This window comes from Dipodomys spectabilis, unplaced genomic scaffold (genome assembly GCF_019054845.1).
Source record: "Dipodomys spectabilis isolate Male_0828 unplaced genomic scaffold, ASM1905484v1 ptg000003l, whole genome shotgun sequence".
Taxonomy (NCBI): domain Eukaryota; kingdom Metazoa; phylum Chordata; class Mammalia; order Rodentia; family Heteromyidae; genus Dipodomys; species Dipodomys spectabilis.
Window position 1 is genome coordinate 12,402,319 of NW_024870680.1, and position 22,010 is coordinate 12,424,328.

The window sequence follows — 22,010 nt, forward strand, 5'->3', positions numbered from 1 at the left end:
TTTCCATTAAAAAAAAAAAAGGCATTTTTATGGAGTACATTGGAACTGTTCGGTTTTATTTTCTCCTAAGCACATCCAAAGTTCTGTTAGATTTGTTTTGGCAAGTGGTTTTTAAAAATATAAAAGCAGGTGGAAATACCTGCCTAAATGGCATGTTGGGATGTTAAGTGCAGGAAAATAGGACTTGGACTAAAACTAAGGCTAACAGGTGAAGGAAACATTTTTTTCCCTTTCATTTACTAGGGCTACTTACTGAATATTGTAAAAATGAAATACGTTACCAACTTTTGTAACTTTTTCCTTTTGAAGCTGTAGCTCAAGATGTAAGCAGTGAATGTCTTTTTGTTTGATAAGTGATTGAATTTCCTAAACATTCAAAGCACTGATGTTTCTTAGCATTGTAACTTTTAGATATATAAGTCTGAGCTATTTCAATCCATATATATATATTTCCCTCAAAAAATGGAGGAGGAGGTATTTTAATGAGTTTTATGTAATAAAGCTTTAGATCCTGACCATTTCATCTAGTTAACCTGACATACTTCCCTAGGAATAACTATGACCTCTCTGAGAACAGGTAAATATCCCAAAATGTAAAAAACTCAGCGTTTTATGATATTCTCTGATAACTTCAAGTTAACTAAGAAGGATGGGATGTGAGTAGGCTAGATCACCAATAATATTGGCCTAGCCATAAAAACATAGACAACTTAAAAGATCTTTACAGAGCAGCCAGAATTTACAGAATGCTGACTGGAGGGACAGTCTGTGGAGCTTGAGAAAAGATACCAGATAATCCATCCACTCTGGCTGTGTTGCCACACAGACTGGAGCCTACAGTAAATGCTAGGAATTGAAAAGAATAGAACCCAGTGGCAGGCCAGAGTTTGCTATGTAACTTCAACAGGCACCAGGACAGAGAAGAAATGCCTAGAATTCCACAATTAGCTCTTTTAAAAAAACTTATTGGAAAACTATCTATGAGGTTAATGGTTAATATGACAACAGTATAAATCAAGGCTGATGCAGCTAAGTGCTGGCATCCAGATATGGGAGTTTGCCAGTCCTTGATAGCTGTTTTCATTAATTGAATATTAAGAAAGTTATAGCTCACATGCAACCCTTGTAAAAAAAAAAAGAGAGAGAGAAAAAGATTAATTTCCAAAGACTGCTGTTAAGAAAAGCCAAATTTCCCAGGCATTCTTGAATATCACACATCATATTTGTTTCCTTATAAACATCTTAGGACGAAGATGAGGAAAAATGAGCTAAAGCTAGGAGCTGATCACCCATCAGGCACATTCCTCATTCTCCATGGGGCTGGCAGCATTAGTTACAAAGTCTCTCCTCTGTTGCGATGATGGTCACGATGTATCTGAATGTGTAGGTCTTCTGGACTTTCTTATATATCCTTCCAGGACTATGTATGGGAGGTGGCATTTTTTCCCCTTGGTAAAATAATTCATCAGTGATTCCTGAGACGCTCAAGCACAATCATTGGCCATATTCCGAAGAGAAACTGTGGCAATAAGGATAAAATAAGAGAAGATGATTGTCCTATGCCTGGAAAGGGATGAGAAAAAAATCCATGGGGCAGTGCCTAGAGTGTTGGTAGGTTTGCTAGTGACTGTCCTGGTATTATCAGTAGTCTGGGTACAGCACATTCCTTCCAGATTTGTACCACATCTCAGAAGTTATTTTCACTTAACTGATTTAAATGTATCAGAGATTTACTTTGTCAAGCATGGAAGTGGGCATTAAAATTGTAATCCTCAAAGCAACTCTATAATATAGCTATGAACAGCTCCATTCTATTGTTGAAGTATCTCAGGCTTAAAGAGATGTATCCAAGATAATTTAGTAGTAAATGGAAGATTTTTATCTTCTTGTTCCAAAGCCTATGCTGACAGCACTAACACTCTATGCCCCCCTTTTTATCTCCTACATCCATCCCATCTTCCCCATATTTGCCTGTCAGTACACACTCACACACACCACACACACACATTCACACCTATCACTCCCCACCCCTACCCCAGGATATAGACTTACCTTTACTTTTGGCCTATATCTCAGGTAAAGTGTTCTTGTATATAAACTGAAAGAAAAAGAAGCAGGAAGAAGCTCTTTAGATTAATTTTTAATCCATAAAATCTGGCTTACCAACAAGTCTAACCATAGTGCCTTTGTATATGCAAAGTTAAAAAAAACCAATATTGGCATGTGTTTTGTTCATTCATAGGAAGTTTTTGAGGTTTAGTAATGTGATTTAAGCCTGGTGGCTCACACCGGTAATCCTAGCTACTCAGGAGGCTGAGATCTGAGGTTCAAAGCCAGCCCAGGAAGGAAAAGTCCATGAGACTTTTTATCTCCAATAAACCACACAAAAAACTGGAAGTGGCATTGTGGCTCAAGTGGTAGAGTGCTGGCCTTGAGCTGAAGAGCTCAGGGACATCATCCAGGCCCAGAGTTCAAGCCCCATGACCGACCAAAAAAAAAATTATTATTAATTAGTTGTACGAAGAGGTTTCTATTCCATAAGTGAGGTTTTATTTCTTGATCAATGTCACCTTTCCCATCATTTTGCCCATCTTTCCTCCCACTCCCATCCCTACCCTCAAGTTACATAGTTCAGCTTTTACATAATATACATTGAATATACTGGCTGCATTTGCTCACCCTTTCTTGCTCCATTCCTGTGCCTCTTCCCTTTGCCTACCCCCTAAAACATGTTTCCACTTCCTGGTGTTCACTTTGTACAAAACTTTAGCTGTTCAGAGGAGTTACGCCTTTGGATTCCTCCCTTAAGTATGATAAATATATCATCCTTATTCAGTTTGTATGTATATGCATAGAGACCTGTATATGTTATTATGCGCATTTGAATTTTAGATCTAGCTTCCACACACGAGAGAAAATATGAGCTGTTTGTCTCTCTTAACATGATTTTTTCACTTAACATGATTTTTTCTAGGTCCATCCATTTCCCTACAAATGACCTAATATTATTCTAATAGATGAGTTAAATTCCACTGTATATATGTACCACATTTTCTTGATCCGCTTATCCATTGTAGGTCATCAGGGTTGTTTCCATAACTTGGCTATTGTGAATACTGCAGCAATAAATATGGATACACAAGTGTCTTTACCATATTGTGACTTGTAATATCCTGGGTAGATGACCAAGAGTAGTAAGGCTGGTTCAGTTTTTTTTTTTGAGGAATCTCCAAACTGCCTTCCAGAGTGGTTGTACTAGTTCACATTCCCACCAACAGTGTAATAGGGTTCCTTCTCCTCGGCATCCCCACTAGCATTTGTTATTGTTCATATTCTTGATGCTGGCCAATCTTACTGGAGTGAGATAGAATTTCAATGTTGTTTTGATGTGCATTTCCATTATGGTCAGGGATGTTGAGCATTTCCTCATGTTTACTTGCCATTCTTACTTCTGAGAAATCTCTATTTAGCTCCTTTGCCCATTTATTAATTGGGTTGTTAATTTGGAGTGGATGTAGTTTCTTTTTTTGGGGGGGGGGGTCCGGTCGTGGGGCCTGAACTCTGGGCCTAGGCGCTGTCCCTCAGCTCTTCAGCTCAAGGCTAGCACTCTCTCTACCACTTGAGCCACAGTGCCACTTCCGGCCTTTTCTGCTTATGTGGTGCTGAGGAATCGAACCCAGGGGCCTCATGCATGCAAGGCAAGCCTCTACCATTGAGCCACCTTCCCAGCCCCAAGTTTCTTGAGTTCCTTGTATATTCTGGATATTTGACCTTTGTCATTACCAAGCATATTTTTGGGTACCTATCTTATATAACACTAGGCAAGATGTTTTAAGAAGACAGAAAGACAAGCTCATAGACCTCAGATGTTGTACTTTAGTTTTAAGTAACCCACTAATGCTTGATATGGTTTATTTCACAATGGTTGTTGTATTGTTAGAGATACATAGTAGCAGGAAATAAATACAGGTATGAGAAACCCAGAAAAGTAATGGGAAATGTCCTCAGTCTCCTTCAACGCGAATTACCACTAGAGATAAGATTATCCTAAATTCAATGCAGATAGCAAAGCACAGATGAATTTACCTCTGAAGAATTTATTGTACTATCTATAATATGTAGCACATACAGTTTAATGTATAGTACATTATTTAAATGTATTTGAATAGTAACATGTGATGAATACAAATATAAAACATATATAGCATTTCAACTAAGAAAGTAAAGATCAGAGAGTAGTTGGATAGGGGTAATTTTCTTTTTGTCCTTTTGAGACAGGGTCTTATGCAGCCTTTGCTTCCTGATTGCCAAGATTATAGATGTGTGCTCAGCAATTTTGAGCTCAGCAAATTTGAGTAATTTAATGTGACTATGATGTAGTTTACTGTACTTAAAACTGCAACTGTAAAAAGTCGTTATTTTGGTGTTATTTTTTGAATACTTGCTTTTTTTTGGATACTTGCTCTCTCTTAGGTTTTGACTTAAGTTTCATTTAACCTGACTAATCATTGATACTCTTAAGTATGTTATCCAAAAACTTAAAAACTAAAAAAAATGTTTACTGCAGAAAATGTTTTTGTATAACCTAGGCTGGTATTATTTCAAAAGTTAAGTGCTGAAGCTTGGTGTGGTGTTGCATGTCTGTAATCTCAGCACTTGGGAGCTGGTGGCAAAAAGAGTATGATTTGGAGGCCAGCCTGGGCTACACTGCCAGTTCCAGGACAGCCTAGGATATATAATGAGATCTCTGAAATAAAGTAGGTCCTGTTCAATTTAATCATTTCAACCATCTACTGAATATTGAATACATTAGGAAATGGAGGCGCAGAGCCAAGTAACTAATTTGGCTCACGTGTGTTCACACAATTATGAAATGATGGAGCTGCACTTAGTGGCTGCTTTTACTAAAAAGCATGGACTGTTTTTTCACTTGGACCTGCAGATGTACAATAGGAAAAGGCTTGGCTTCTCTACAAAGGAAAAATGAATTTTGCAGCTGTTTCCTTTGACACCTTAAATTTTGCTTCAGGTTCTGGCTCAAATGCAGGTGGACATGTTAATTATTTAAGGAGTATTTATGTAGAGCTGACACTCTGCCCCCACTTCAGGAATGGTACCAAAGTACTAGTAGATATATTGTGTGTGTGTGTGTGTGTGTGTGTGTGTGTGTGTGTGTGTGTGTGTGTGTAAAATGGGTTATTGACAAAGACTTCTCCCTAAACCTCTCCCTCCCCAAGAACAGATGCCAACAAGTATTTGTACAACCTTTACCCACAACCCCAGCTCTTTCCATAGATATGGCATTTTTGCAATTTACAGAGACAGTATAATCAATAGTTATAATGTCCTGTTCCAGAGCACTGGAGTAGTGCCTAAACGTTTTCAGTCATTGCCTAACTAACTCCACCTTGCTGTTCTGACTTTCTCTTTTGTCATTCTCTACTCTGGTCACCTTCATTCCAGAAACAGTTCTGCTCAACACATCTGATCAAAGGACACCTTGTAATTAGAAACTATCCAGCCCTACTGCCTCTATGCAAGTGCAACTTTCTTAGCATAGCCACCTAGGCTCTGCTTGGCTATCTATCCAGAGATAGTGACCATAGTTTGATCAAGGCTGCCTAACTATGTTCTGTCAGCATCCCCAAAGATAGTGTTGAGGACACTTGGTTCCCGTGGTACTTTCTATACCAAATAATATTTTTTCTTGCTCTTTTTTTGTCATTACTTTTTTTCCTATTTGAATTTTGAGGAAAGAGGCTGGCAATCTGGTTTATTGATACTTTTCAAATTTAGTCCTGCCCACGGCCTAGGATATGGTAATAGAGCCATGATCTGAACTCTCTTTCTGTCTTCGTTTCTCTCTCACACACAAATACAAACTTTCCCCCTGGTACTGGTACTAGGTCCTGTTCAATTTAATAATTTCAACCATCTATTGAATACATTAGGAAATTGAGGCACAGAGCCAAGTAACTAATTTGGCTCAAGTGTGTCACACAATTATGAATGATGGAGCTGCACCTAGTGGCTGTTTTACTAAAAGCACTGACTTTTTTTCACTTGGACCTGAAGATGTACAGGTTACTCAGCTTTTTCTGTTCATAGCTGGCACTTGAAATATGCTTCTACCTGCAGTTGGTTATTTGGAAATAAGAATCTCTCAGACTTTTCTACATGGGCTGGGAACCCTGGTTCTCAGATCTCAGCTTCCTGAGTACGTAGGATTCCAGGTGTGAACCCAGTTTCGCATACATATTTGAGACAGTTTCACCATATATTTCACGCTCATTTTAAACTTGCTATGTAGGCCAGGCTAGCCTTGATTTCTTTATCTTCCTGCCATAGCCTCACCACAACAGGCTTGAACTCAGATTTTCATTATCTTATTTTGTTTAGGACATGTTTTCATTATGTAGCTCAGGATGGCCTGAGCTCAGATATTTTTAGTCTTCTGTGTCAACTCTTTGAAACAAACACCAGAATATTTATTTATATATTTATAACACATGTTATATCATTAAACTCTCAAATAATCCATTGACTTTTTCTATTCCATTCTCCATTCATTGAAGTAATTATAGACCACAAATTTCCATATCACTGAAGTATAAACATCTATATTTCTTTTATTTTACTTAGGGTAAAACATCTCTAAAAAACATTCTGTTCTTCTCTGTCTCCTTCTAAAAATGACAGTAAAACATTTAAACATTAATAATAAAAAATGCCACCAAATCTTTTGTTTTGCTTTTGTTTGTTCACTTTTTCACATGCAAGTCAATTTTCTACAGTTTTAAATATGTTGACAAATCTTTTATTTAATTATTTTGATTAAAAAAATCAGAGTATTTTTCACTGCTGCTGTAAAGTTTCCAAGAATATAAAAGTTATAAAGAATATAACTTATTTTAAGATTTTTTTCCCTTTACTGAGCAGTCTATTTTGTTTTTATTCTTACTGTTTTGCTAAATTAAGTAACAATGGGGGGCTGAAAATGTGGCTTAGTGGTAGAGTGCTTGCCTAGCATGCATGAATCCCTGGGTTTAATTCCTTAGTACCACATAAATAGAAAAAGCCAGAAGTGGCACTGTGGCTCAAGTGGTAGAGTGCTAGACTTGAGCAAAAAAAGAAGCTCAGGGCCGGGCGCTGGTGGCTCACGCCTGTAATCCTAGCTACTCAGGAGGCTGAGATCTGAGGATCGCGGTTCAAAGCCAGCCCGGGCAGGAGAGACCGTGAGACTCCTATCTCCAATAAACCACCAGAAAACCGGAAGTGGCACTGTAGCTCAAGTGGTAGAGCGCTCGCCTTGAGCTGAAGAGCTGAGGGACAGCGCCCAGGCCCAGAGTTCAAGCCCCACGACCGACAAAAAAAAAAAAAAAAAGAAGCTCAGGGACAGTGCCCAAACCCTGAGTTCAAGCCCCTGGACTTGCAAAACAACAACAACAAAACCCCCAACCCCCCTCCCCCCCAAAAAAGCCCAATAGGATAAGAACTCTTTTATTTAACATTATGATAAGAATGCTTTTTCTTGGCAAATTTTTAATTTCTTGGTAAATTTAATTTTTCTTGGGTAAATTCCTAGGAATATAGTAATTGTGATAAAATTGTCAATACTTTATTTATTGGAAGTTCTGAAAGTTGAACTTAGAGCTTCATGATAGGCAAGCACTCTATTATCTTCAGCACAATATTTTGTCTTTATGAACACATAATATCAAATTTTGAGGGGTAAAGTTTTGACTCAAGTGTTTGAGCACGTTCTTAGAAGAGTGATATCCTGTGTTCAAATCTTAGGATTGCCAAAAAAAAAAAAATTCTGGAAAGGGCTGCACTGGCATGATGCTGGTGGCTTATACCTAAAATTCTTGATATTCAAGAGGCTGAGATTGAGTATCATGTTTCAAAGCCAGCCCAGGCAGAAAAGTCTGAGACCCTATCTCCAAAATAACCAACAAAAGTCAGGCTGGAGGCATGGTTCAAGTGGTTCAGAACCATCTGAGTGAGCTCAATAAGTGCAAGACCATTTTGAGCTCTAGTAGTGTCTCCTTCAAAGGCTTTAATTAATTTACACTACCAAGAATATGTAGTCATATCATTTCTACTCCAGTCTGAAGAATACAGAAGGAATTTTCAAAATATTTGCTCAGTTTATAAAAAAAAATTCTATTATTTAATATATTTTAACAGGCAATATAAGTAACTTGACAAAAACAAAAATACAAAAGAGTATACAGTAAAAAGGAAATTTCTTCCCTCCTGCCCTTCCATTCTTGTGCTTGGGATTGAACCCAGGGCACTCCACCACTAAGCTACATCCCCAGCTCTTGCCTTTTTGAAATAGGATCTGCTATGGATCACAGGCTAGCACAGACTTCTGATTCTCCTGCCTCTGCCTCCTAAGTGCTATGATTATATGCATGTGCCACCATGTATATCCCTGACCTCCAGTTCCTAGTTTATTAGTCCAGAAATAAGTACTGTTACTATTGGTCCACATACTCTTACAGAATTCATGTCTTTACAAGCATACATATCTATTAAGCTCTTTTTTCAGAAAAATGGATATGTCATTATTTTAGAGGACATTTCACTGAGTCTCAGGTAGATGGTTTTTATTTGCTCATTTACTACAATTATCTCAAAAACACATTTTTTTTTTCTTTTTGGAATTTAAAAGTAGTCTCAAACTTACAGAAAAAAATGGCAAGATTGGTGTGGTGAAGTCCTATATCCCTTCCATTCGGATTTACCATTTAACCATGAACTATGGTATGATTCATTCAATCATACCATCCCACACACCTTCACATACAAATACAAATAAATACATGCATGTACACATATATACATATATAACTATTAACTATATAACTATGCACATACAACAATATAATTATAACTATTCTTAAGTCTTTATCTAAAATGATACTCCATTATCCCTGAATACTCCAGTGTATACTGCCACAAAATAAGAGCTCTCTCTCTCTAAATCACAATGATATTGTGAACAGCTCACAGCCCATTTTTGCTGTAAAGGGCTGACCTTCATCAGACTCTACTAGGAGGACACCAGGAGAAAAGTGCAATCAGTTCAGAGAGTTATTTGCAGAAAGAAGAAAACTCTTTTGAGCCAATAATTCATGGCTTAGGTCTGGGCCATGAGCAACATTAAAGATTAAGTTGAGGGCCATTCTATATAACCAAAGTCTGTGCTCTTTAAGACCATCAAGTATCAATGAGAAATTAGTCAAGGCAGAAAGAAATTAGTCAAAGCACAAAGGTATTACATGAAAAGTAAATGCTATGCATGTTTCTGCTAGGAACCTGGCTCAGAAAAAAAAAAAAAAAAAGACAAGTCATTGGGACAACTGGCAAAATGGACATGAGAAATATGCTTCCATGTACTTGGGGCAGAGGCAAAGCTGGAAATAAGTTTCCAGTTCCATATCCAACATTTATGTTTACACCAACCAGTCTGAAGAGCCAAAATGGAAAGAAAGGAAAACCCTTTCAATACTAGGTTAAAAATGATCTGTATTTCCTACCTGAAAAGGATGTGGAGATAAGAACCAAGTCCTGTTAAAATATGCCACCATGCATGAAACTGTGTGCTAACGCCAAGAATAGGTGGCAGCTTCTTTCTAAAGTTCCTGTATAGAGAAGGAAAAATCAGTATGTTAAAATTTAAAACATCTAGCACTGGAGCGGACAGTGTTGAAACAGTTCGAATTTTCAATTTCAAATATGGCAATTATTTAATTTTTTTAAGTCTGTGGTATTGTTTCTCAAAGTATACTAGCATTCCTACTAGAAACTTCATGAAGAAAGGAGTCAAGTTAATGTGGGAAATGTGGTTTAATGATCTTTTTTTCTTTCTTTATTTTTTTGTTGGTCATGGGGCCTGAACTCTGGGCCTGGGCGCTGTCCCTCAGTTCTTCAGTTCAAGGCTAGCGCTCTACCACTTGAGCCATAGCACCACTTCCAGCTATTTTCTGCTTATGTGGTGCCGAGGAATCGAACCCAGGGCCTCATGCATGTGAGGCAAGGAATCTACCACTGAGCCACCTTCCCAGCCCCTGGTTAATGATCTTCTAATGACTCTTAGTGTATATTAATAATTTCTTTGAAAAGTATATTCTAAGAATTTTTTTCTTCAGGTAACCTGCAATCCATGGAATGTGTTTTTATAGGAAATTTTTATTAACACTTCATGGAACAACTATTTTCTAGAACACATTTTTGGAAATATTAGTCTAGTTAGCTATCCACTCAAGAAAGTAGACATGTTTCCTGTCGTTATGGTTTCTTTAGCATCTATGCCTTTACCTTGTAACCAGAAATTCTTGGAGGAGGATATTATTAGCTTAGCTGTACAAATTAAGAATTTAAAATTTGGAGAGATTAAATTAGTTTATTGAGTTATTCAGCTAGTGGCAGAGCTGGAGCTCAAATTCTAGATTGTTCAATTCAGTGTATGCAAAACTAACATTTATCAGAAAAACATTTTTCTAGACAACTCCATGAAATTTGGGGTACACAGTATATATGTATAGTCCTCATCCAGAGGATGAAGGGATGATGATCTATCTATGCAGCAGGTTCTGCTGGGTATTCCTCTTCGGAATCTCACCTAGATCATAGTTTTATTTTAAATATTTTTATGAGCATACATTAATTGTACAAGGAGTAGGGGGAAGCTGGGTGCTGGTAGCTCACACCTATAATCCTAGCTACTCAGGAGGCTGAGATCTGAGGATTATGGTTCAAAGTCAGTCCATGAGACTCTTATCTCCAATAAAGTACTAGAAAACTGGAAGTGGTGCTGTGGCTCAAGTGGTAGAACGCTCTCCTTGAGCTGAAGAGCTGAGGGATAGCGCCCAAGCCCTGAGTTCAAGCCCTGAGTTCAAGTTCTATTGTGACAGTTTCACACATGTATATAACATCTCCCAATTAATACCCTTATCATTGTCCCTTCTCTCCAAGTTCCCAACACATTAGATCCTCACTTTCTAAGCAGGGTATATATTGCTTATTTATCTACATTGAAAGTCTATATATACTTACATAAGTGTTTTACTATGGAAAATTTTAATATGGAAAAGTAGGCAAACTAATAATGTATCTATTATCTAATGTCAACTATGATCAACTCTATGTCATTTCAACATTCCTCCAATTCTCCTTCCCTCACATATTAGTTTGAAGCAATTATTGGATATTATATAACTTTCTTTCAGTGTACATATATTGACAAATCTTACAGTATATATAGATGATTATTTAAAACATAAGCACAATACCACTGCATACCTTAAAATATTAGTAATAATACTTAATATCAAGGATTTAATTATTTATCAGAGTTTCATGTGTCTTATAAATTTGTTCTTAAAGTTCATTTGTTTGAATTACAATACATTTGGTTAATCTCTCTCTTTTGGGGGAGGAGGAAAGGAGTGGGTACAATCAGACCCAGAGTCTCCTGGGCTCTAGACAAGTGCTGTATCACTGAACTACACCTCTAGCCCCTTTATTTTTTATTTTTTTGGGTCCGGTCGTGGGGCCTGAACTCTGGGCCTGGGCGCTGTCCCTCAGCTCTTCAGCTCAAGGCTAGCTCTACCACTTGAGCCACAGCGCCACTTCCGGCTTTTTTCTGTTTGCTTATGTGGTATTGAGGAATCGAACCCAGGGCCTCGAGCATGCAAGGCAAGTGTTCTACCACTGAGCCACCTTCCCAGCCCCACCTCTAGCCCCTTTAATACATCTTTTAAAGTTCCTAATTTATGTCAATCCTGTTTTCTCTACCATGTCTGCAATTTATTTGTTGCAGAGAGAAGGTCATTCATCCTGTGAGTTTCCCATATTCTGAATCTTGCTGTGTCCTCCTTGTGCTGCCGTTCAGAGTGGTATAATCCTCTGTCCTTCATATTTATGCAACATTGTTAGGTCACAGAATTTGGGGTTGAACTGACTCATTAATCTACTTAATGTGCTTATTTGATGGCAATTCAGACCCAGAAAGTGACCAAGCGAAAGACTAGAATCTGGATACCTAAGCTTAAGATTTCAAATCCTGTCATATGTAATTGCTGACAAGATGGTAAAAGGAACTTACCTTTCTTAGAAAATAAAATTAACTATATGAAAGTCCAAGTTTATGTATATGCATTTCATATGCTTTTTACAAATCATTTTTAATTCAGTAAAACATATCAGGCAGGTCTCAAAGATATAATAAACATCGATTGACTACAGTTCTATGATGTATACACACAAAACACCTGAAGCCTACAGAAGTTATCAAATACTCTAAGGTTCAAATTTTCATGTAATTTAAACAAGTATTCTTAAAATGTAACTTTATTGTGTTGTATAATATCAACATTGGTAAAAATTTATTTCAGAGCACTGGTATTTCTATATACCTATTAAATCCTCTACTAATAAAATGCTTTCCAAACAATTTCTCAAGGAGTGAAATGTATCTTACCTCAATGAATAACAAAAGATGTTATCTATGTTCCAAAGTAAAAATCCCAATAAAAATATACCCAACGACGTATAACCCAGCCCTCTAAGCCAGGGGTATACCCTGTGGGGAAAAAGAAAAGCAAAATTAAAAATTTTCTAGTTATGCCATGGTTAGTACTGAAGTCATTGCCTTTGTGAAAAGGAAAAGTCATTAGTATAAAATTCTTCAATTTGATACATATATATGTCACACAAATATATTAATTAAAAAATACCCTCTTGGGTCTAAATAGTCCTTCTGACTCCTAAGTAGTTGGGACTTCAGAATCAATCCATTCCTGCACCTGAGCATTTGTCAAATATATGTAGCCATTAAAAAGGCAAAAAAAGAGCATTACCAACACTTTTGTTCAGTATAGAAGGAAAACAATCTGGTAAAATTACCCTACAACTTCTTCAGTGCCATGGAAGAGATAAGTGGATGGTGTTAGAATGAACATGAACTGAGTCACATGTTCTGTCAGGTAGCGAAGTTGAAACACTCAGATGTGTGCACATACAATCTCATACTCATTCATGCACAATCATTTTATAATGTATATTGAATGCTTACTATTTGCCAGTTATTGTTCTGAGCATTTGAGTGGGTTAATAGTTAATAAGACCAAAGCCCCTGTTCTCTAGGAACTTACAGTATAGTGGGGGGAGGTAAACAAGTAAACATAATACATTACTAGTTGCAACTGCTTTACAAAAAAGTAAGGCCTAGCAAGAAAAAAAGGTGATATAGAGGTAACCTTTAGATGGGTGTATAAATCTCCAAATAAATTCTGAGGGAGGTATTATTTTCACTGATGAGGAAACTGAAGATTTGTGAGTTACCTAAAACATTGACGGTAGTTTTTTTGACTTGAGAGTTTTAATGAGGTAGATTGTGTGTATGGTGTGTGTGTGAGTGTGCGTGTACCAGTACAGGGGCTTGAACTCAGGGCCTCACACTCCTACTCAGAGGCTGACTTTCTACCACTTAAGCCGTAATCCATTTCCAGTTCTCTGACGGTTAATTGGAGATGAGTTTCATGGTTTTGTTTGTTTGTAGTTTTGTCTGCCCCAGCTTGCTTTGAACGCTGATCCTCAGATTTCAGCCTGCTGTGTAGTTAGGATTATAGGTTGATGTGAGGCAATGCACCAGGCTGATTGTATATATGTAAAAAATATGTATCTGATGAATACATCTCTAAATACGATCAAACTAACACCACAATAAAGATGATATATATTCCATTACCGCCAAAGCTTAGTTTGCATTTTTTAGAATGGAATCTTAACATATATACTCCTTGCATGATTTCTTTCATTTAGCATTTTAAGATTCATTCATTCATGTTGGTGTGTGTCAACACTTTTATTGCGGAGTACTATTCCATTCAATGGACACAATACAATTAGTGTATCTGTCTAGATTCTGGTGCATATTGTTTTTAGTTTTTGACCATTATAAAAAGGCATCTATGAACATTCATAAATGTGTGATTGAAGCTAGGATCTTGCAAATTCTAGGTAAACATGCTACTGAGCTACTTACTCAACCCCAGAACTTTTTTCTTAAGTGACAGTGCCAATTTTACATTTCCACTAGCCATGTAAACAGGTCCTTGTTAAAACACATCCTCATCAACACTTGGTATATCAGGCCCCTTCATGTTGCTGTTCTAGCAGTGGCATCTCTACTAGTGTAGTGGCATTTCACATATTTCCTTGTTTTCTATTCACATTTCCTAATGGTTATTATTGAGTATAATTTCATTTACTTGTTTGCTATCCATATATCTTATTGGATAAAGTGCTAATTGTTTATCTTACAAACTCTCTCTCTATATGTATGAGATAGAGCTATGAATATAGAACATCTATCTTCAACGAAAGTCCTTTGTTATATATGTATTTTATATACTGAACATGTATTTTACAGATAGGTTCTAAGTATGTGACTTGACTTTCACCTTAAACGCTGTAGCTTTGAAGAACTAAAATCTGTAGCTTCTAAGAAGTTATAACTATGCTTGCCCAGAATGGCCTTGAAATCCTGGGCTCAAGTGATCTTCCTGTCTTCTGTTAGCTATAGGGACTATTGGTACATACTTCCAGACCTAGCTAACAATCTGTAATTTTGATGAAGTTTATTATTTCACTTCATAGTTTTTGCTTGTGTCATAATTAATGATATTTTGCCTGATTGGAGGCTGAAAGACTTCTATATTTTTCTTCTAAGTTTTATAAATTTTTGTTTTACATATAGATATATGATTCTTTTCTATGGCATATTCATAATGGGGCTGGGGATGTAGCTTTCATGTAACTTAAAGAGGCATTCTTAAAACATAACTTTACTGTGTTGGACAATATCAACATTGGTAAAAATTTATTTCAGAGCACTGATATTTCTAGATGCCTATTAAATTATCTGCTAATAAAATGCTTTCAAAACACTTTCTCAAGGAGTGCAAGTCAGAGTGCTTGCCATGAAGGAAGGAGCCCCTGAATATGAAGAATGGACTCCAGCACCACAAAAAAAAGAAAAGGAAAAAAAAAAGATAGTATTAGGTTGAAATTCACGTTTCCATGTTTTTCCCTTAAGAATATATGGTTGCTACATGCCTATAATTCAAACTACTTGGGAGGCAGGAGAATTATGAGTTGGAAGTCAGATTAGCCAAAGTTAACAAGACCCTATCAGAAAAAAAGTCCAAATACAAAAATGAAAAGGGCAAAGGGGCTGGGAATATGGAGGTATGGTGTGGCTTCAGTGAAATGATAGTACTTGCCTAGCTAGCATGTGCAAGGAAAGTTTGGGCTCTAATTTCCAGTACGGTGTAGGGGAAAGTCAGTTGTTCTAAGCACAATTTGTTGGTCTTTTCTCAACTAAACAGATAATCTACTAAGTTAAGGGGCTTTTCTCAGCCAGATGACCTAGACACTTTTTATTTAAGATGAGGCAAGTATTGATGTGTGGGTCTACTCTTGAATGTTCTACTGAACTTATCATTTAAGTATGTTCTATAGCCTTAACAGCTATAATGCAACACTGTCTTGATTACATCAAGCACAGTAAATACTCCAGCCTTTTGGGTGATGGAGACTGAACCCAGAGCTTTGTGCCTGTTAAGTATGCATCTGTCCTCTAACTGTGCTCTTTTTTCCCCCATAACAGTATGGGCCATTCTACATCCCACTCATCTGATGTGTGTGTCAGAATTGAGTTTCTCAATTTTTACCAAAAAAATTTGAGGTTTTATATATACATATATAGTATTATGAGTTTCCTAACTCATAAAAGGTTATGGTTCTCCATTTATTTAGGTTTGCATTTAAACTCTCAGCAAAAAAATTTACAGATCTGACATGTTATTTTAACCCTGAACATTTGATGTGTTATAAACTGTACTTTTAATAACCTTTTTTCCTACTCACCACTAACACAGAAATAATGATTTTGTTTGAATTCTGACTAGAATCTGTGACTATGCTAGATTTTTGGTACATTTTCTGTGATTTTTTTTTTTCTGTACATAATCAGGCTATCTTCAAATACCATCTTGGGCAGAACATCCACTAATACAATGTTGAATAAAATGGCGATCCTATCTTTATTTTATACTTGATGTCAAAGGGAATTTTCAAAAAACATACCTTGACTATTTTTACTAGTGTGTTATGTGCTATAAAGTTACATCTTTAAGAAATTCCTGGGCTGCTACATCTTGTATATACATTTTTCTAATTTGGGGAAAGGAAGGGAAATAACAAAATGCTGAGATAAGGATACAGGTTGACTCATTGTAACAATGAGATGTACAAGACACTGTTGAAAATGAACTTTACAATTTGGGAGGTGGGAGGAGTTGGAGAGGTAGGGAAGGGATGGTAGGGTAAAAACAAAGGAGGAGGTAACAACAGTCAATAGGAAATGAACTCATTACCTTATTCATGTAACTGTAACCCCTCTGTACCATATCTTTAAAATAAAATATATATTAAAAAAATTCCTGGCCTGGGAATGTGGCTTAATGGTAGAGTGCTTGTTTTGAATGCATAAAGCCCTGGGTTCGATTCCTCAGTACCACATAAACAGAAAAAGGTAGAAGTGGTGCTGTGGTTCAAGTGGTAGCATGCTAGCTTTCAGCAAAAGAAGCTCAGGGACAGTACCCTGAGTTTAAGCCCCAGGTCTGGGGGAAAAGAACAAAGAGAGAGAGAAAATTCCCTTTTATCACTAATTTATAAGGCCATTTGTTTTGTTTTTAAGTAAATGGGTATTGAAATTTACAGAATGCTTTTTGTAAAGCTGCAGATATGACTAGGCAGTTTTTCTTCTATGTGTGTGTGTGTGTATGTGTGTGTATTTTTTTGTCGGTCATGGGACTTGAATTCTGGGCCTGGGCACTGTCCCTGAGCTCTTCAGCTCAAGGCCAGTGCTCTACCACTGGAGCTACAAAGCCACTTCTGGTTTTCTGGTGGTTAATTGGAGATCAGAGTCTCACAGACTCTCCTTCCCAGGCTGGCTTCGAACTACAACCCTCAGATCTCAGCCTCCTTAGTAGCTAGGATTTCAGGTGTGAGCCACCAGTGCCCAGCTTCTTCTATATTTTTAAAATATGGTGAATAGAAATACATTTTCAAATATTTTGTTATTTTAACTGTAAGTATTTGCATATAAATGAATGCAAAAGGTGGTTAATTTAAAAGCCATCAGGAAAACACAAATGGCAATATATGAAAAGGATGTTATTGCTATTGCTTGGTGAAGGTTCTCAAGAGTAGATGCACTTGTAAAAATCATATTCTGTCTTCAATTTTTCAGAGTTTATCACAGCCACTATTTGGAGAAGGTAAGAAAGAGCCCCAGGAAATGTTTCAGGACTCCCAGAAGGGTGAGAAGATGGGCCAGCTGTAGAAATGTGATGGTGATATGATTACTGAAATGAAATGCTGCCTATTTTCTGCTTCTAAACTTACTTACCACGGCCACTTTTCAACTCTCTTCAGTGGTTCAAAGTAAAATTCTTCTGGGGGTGAAGTGAAATGAATGTCTTTGATTATCCAGGTAGCAGGGCACGGAAGAGAGAGCAAGAACTTCATCAGCACATGGTCCATGCAAGCTAAGTACAGACAAGATTCTGGGGACATACTACCCAAACATCATCAGGGGTAAGAGTATAAAATACAGATGTCCCTCAAAACATGTCTGGACTCATAGTCTAGACTGTTTGCTTGTCTGATGTACTGTTATCATCTAAGAAGTCCCTTTTCTTCACCTCCAGAATTGCCCCATTATCTCTTCTAGATTAGGTTTCCTATCTTGAATCCCATGCTGCCTTTCTTCTTTTTGTATTACTCTCTCAGTTTATTGGAACAAGTCCTCTTAACAGAAGTAAACTTCCATAATAGTTTATGGGATTTAAACTATTTTTTTGGTCGGGCTTTCTTTTTGTAGGGCTTGAACTCAGGTCCAGGTACTGTCCCTGAGCTCTCTTTGCTCAAGGATAGCACTCTACTACTTTGGGCCACAGTGCCATTTCTGGTTTTCTAGTGGTTAATTGGAGACAAGAGGCTCATAGACTTTCCTGCCTGGGCTGGCTTTGAACCACAATTCTCACATCTCAGCCTTCGAAGTAGCTAGGACTACAAACATGAGCCACCAAGCACCCAGTAGATTTAAAACTTTTTAGTAGAACTTTAACATATGAAAAAATATTTTCTCCATATTTTATTGTTTGGTTGACTACAAGGTTTTAGGTTAGAAATGATTTTTTTTCTGTAGAAATTTGAGAGCACTGATTGACTATCTTCTAGTTTATAATGTTGTTTTTACAAGTTCAAAGCTATTCTGATACCTAACCCTATCTCCCAACTCTTATAAACTTAAGAAATCTTCCTTGTTACAGAATTCTGCAACTGACATGGATCTATTTGTATCCTTGTGCTTGGTATCCAATGAACTCTCTCAGTTTAATAACTTGGGTCTTTCAATTGTACATATTTGTTTTTGGAATTACTGTGATAAGTACTTCCCTTTCATTTTCTCTGTTGTCTATGCTTTCCACCCCTCCCCGCTTCCCCTCATGGCCCTTGGGCCTTTAACCATTCATTCTTCTACTCGGTAATAATTCTTATGAAGAATTCTGTTTTCCATTTCTTTCATTTTTTTGTGTATTATACTCAATGGATTCTTGAACTGGACACCTCAAAACCTTCAATTCAATTTTATATTTTATCATAGTTTTAACTTTTTATTCATGGAATATTTATTTATTTTTGGTGCTGTTCCTGAGACTTGAACTCAGGACCTCAGTGCTGTCCCTGAGCATTTTTTACTCAAGGCTAGAGCTCTACCACTAGAGTCACAACCCTACTTTCTCTGTAGTTAACTGAAGACTGGACTTTCCTGCCCAGGCTGGCTTTAAACATGATCCTCAAATTTCAGCCTCCTGAGTAGCTAGGATTATATGAGTATTACTTTTTATATAGCATTTGGAATTATCTGATTATCACTGATTATCACTCTGCAAGTAGGAGAGGCGGCGAACAGCCAGGCTCCCCTTGACATAGTGGCATCTCAAGGGTCCAGTTCTTTACAGATTCTCACAGCAATTATTTAACTCAAGTTGCCTTGCTACCTTCTTTTACTGGAGTAAAATCTAATTTTCTGGCCTTGTCCTGCAATGATTGTATACCTCTTATAGACGTGTATATTGGTGGGAAACAGTTCCAGTTACCTGCCTTAAATCTGCCAAAATGTTTGTCTGCTGCTTTGTTTTGATTTTGTTGTGGTGCTGTGTATGAAACCCAAGACCCTTGTGCATGTTCGGCAAGCACTTTTATTTATTTATTTTTTATTCTTTTGTTGCTCATGGGGCTTGAACTCTGGGCGTGGGCACTATCCCTGCACTCTTCAGCTCAAGGTGCGTGCTCTACTGCTTGAGCCACAGCACCACTTCTGATTTTCTAGTGGTTAACTGGAGATAAGAGTCTCATGGACTTTTCTGCCCAGGCTGGCTTTGAACCATGATCCTCAGATCTCAGCCTCCTGAGTAGCTAGGATTACAGGTGTGAGCCACCGGCATCCGGCTAAGCACTTTAATATTAAGCTGCATAACCGGGACCCAACCCAAAACCTCTGTCTTCTATTGAGGCTACTGAAACGGAAAGTTTGGTCTCCTGATAATTTCATATTGATAATGACTTAAATACTCATTTATCACTATGGTTTGTAGCTCCTTCTTTGGATTCTGTATTTTTCTTATGTTTCCTTGAGCTCAGCTAGATATTCAAACAGTCTGTTGCATCTTATCCAGAATTTCTATGTATTTGTTATAGCAGGAAATTTCAGGTATCTTAGCAGGCATATTAAAACAGAATTTTTACAGTTTCAGTTTGCTTTCAAGAACCTTTATGGATAAGCACAATCTTGGACTCCAGGAATTACCAAGTTAATTAAGACTTTAAAAAGCTCATAAGGTAAGTTGGCAGACAGGTAAGTAGATGATAAACAATACTAACTGAAATGATCACCAAATGTAAATACAAGAAAGAGGCTGTAACAAGGCAGATGAAAGATGATTTTATTTTATAGGATTGCCTCTGCTAAGTGGTTTTTAAATATTTGTCACTGTGCTTCTAAAGGTACTGGTATTATATTTATCAGATGAGTTAAGTCAAGGATTATGTTTCATGTTATTTTCAGATTTCCCTAAGGTGATTAAAAAATCAGAATAAACTGGGAACTTCTGCATCTAGGAAGAAAGCACATACTTTTTTCTATTTTTAACTAAATACACAAAATTCTTGGATATTACATATAAAATAAATATTAGAAGAGTTTTCCTTGGAGAGAAGGTGAAGTAGCTAAAAATTAAGAATTGAGAAGTGATAGTTTCCTCCACTTAAAAATCATTAATATTATTCTAATAATCATATCATAATTTCATGTAGTTAGGGGGGTACAATATGGTGTTCATATACACCCAATGTGGAATGACTAAAGGAAGCTAATTAATATATTTATCTTTTTGTGGTAAGACATTTGAACTTTAGAGTAAATATAGTCACACCTTGATATGTAACAGATATTAAAAACTAATTTCTCATATTTAACTGAAACTTTGTACCCACTGACCAACATTTCTCCATTCCCTTTCTCCATAATCCTTATCACTGGTAACTCCATTTCACTCTGTACTATGAAGTTTTAGAATCCATATATAGGTTACTTCATGAATCATTTCTCTTTTTTTTTTGCCTGGTTTATTTTACTTAGCATAATACTCGCCAGGTTCATACACCATGTGTTTTCTTTTTGTCTAACATATTCCAGGCTTGGAACTTACAAAGCCACCAACTTAGCAACAACACTAAGCACAGACAAAATGATCCCCAACAAAACCTACTTTTTAGTCAAAGGGCCATAAAAACACAGAAAGAAAGAAAACTTTCTAGGTAATAATTTCTCTTCTATAGCTAAATACCATACAAAGAAACTCTGGTCCCCAACCCAACCCATACAGCAAACCCAGAGCCAAGACTTGTGTTGTTATAGGCCACAGGAAGGCATTCCAACCCCTTACCTAGCTAAGATGACCAAGAAGAGAGCATGGGACTTTCCTTCTCAAACAGCAGTGTTAGGAGGCTGTGAGGAGTCTGGACCTCCATCTTCACTACCCCTACTGGAGAATCAGAACGTTTGTCATTGGCCATATGTAATAAGACAACTGAGGTGTCAGAGGAGACCACATGGTGAGAAACAATTAGCTACTCCTGCCTCTTTCTTCCAGAATAGTATCAGGGGCTGTAAGGCTTGTTAAAGAAGCAGAAATTCCCTCCCAGCCCAGCAGTTAGTGAGGATCATTCTCCAACTGGGCTGCCAACGGAGACTAAGACAGAACCTGACCTTCTGAAAATATATGATTGTAACGAGGAGACAGGCACTCAGGGACCCGTGTGGGTGTATAAAAAAAAAAAAAATCTAAGTTTTGTGTTATTGATGTATCAAAAGGATGGGAGAAAAAGAATAAGACTATAAAAATTTGACATTTGATGATGGAATGACTGAAATCTTTCTCCCAAAAATAAACAACCCAATTGAAGAAATTGAGGCAACCACAAAGATTTAAAACCCAATGAAACTCACAAAGATCTTGAAAGCACTGAGAAATATAATCTTATCTATAAGGAAAGACAATTCAAAGGATAGCAGATTTCCCATTAAAAATAAAAGTGAAAGCCAGAAGGAAGTGGCATACTTTTCAAATTCTGAAAGAAAACTATTGTCAACCTAGAATCCTATATCCAGTGAATACAGGAATAAGATAAAAAAATCAAGACATTCTCAAGTTAAGAAAATCTAAGAGGATATATTGACAGATCTACCTTGAAAGAATGGCTAAAGAAACAAAAAGGCAAGAAGGAAAGAAGGATATCACAATACCAGAAAGGAAGAAAAAGCAATGGTAACAGTAAGAATGTGGAAAAATAAACTTTCC

The 22,010-nt window shown here is 37.0% G+C and overlaps 1 protein-coding gene and 1 long non-coding RNA gene across 2 annotated transcripts in view; one reads left to right on the top strand and one right to left on the bottom strand.

Moving 5' to 3' along the window:
• Positions 1-206: 206 nt before the first annotated feature.
• LOC122116341 lies at positions 207-21,799 on the top strand. Its single transcript, XR_006148944.1, has 3 exons — positions 207-289; positions 13,183-13,190; positions 21,788-21,799. It is a non-coding gene; the product is annotated as an uncharacterized LOC122116341 (long non-coding RNA).
• Positions 1,447-22,010, bottom strand: part of Acer3 (alkaline ceramidase 3) — a 112,784-nt gene continuing 92,220 nt past the window's right edge. Inside the window, exons 8-11 of the mRNA XM_042689991.1 lie at positions 12,494-12,595; positions 9,549-9,653; positions 2,053-2,098; positions 1,447-1,519 (exon numbers count right to left, since the gene is read on the bottom strand). Coding sequence (XP_042545925.1) covers positions 1,466-1,519; positions 2,053-2,098; positions 9,549-9,653; positions 12,494-12,595 — 307 coding nt within the window. The 3' untranslated portion in view covers positions 1,447-1,465. The remainder of the gene's footprint in view (positions 1,520-2,052; positions 2,099-9,548; positions 9,654-12,493; positions 12,596-22,010) is intronic.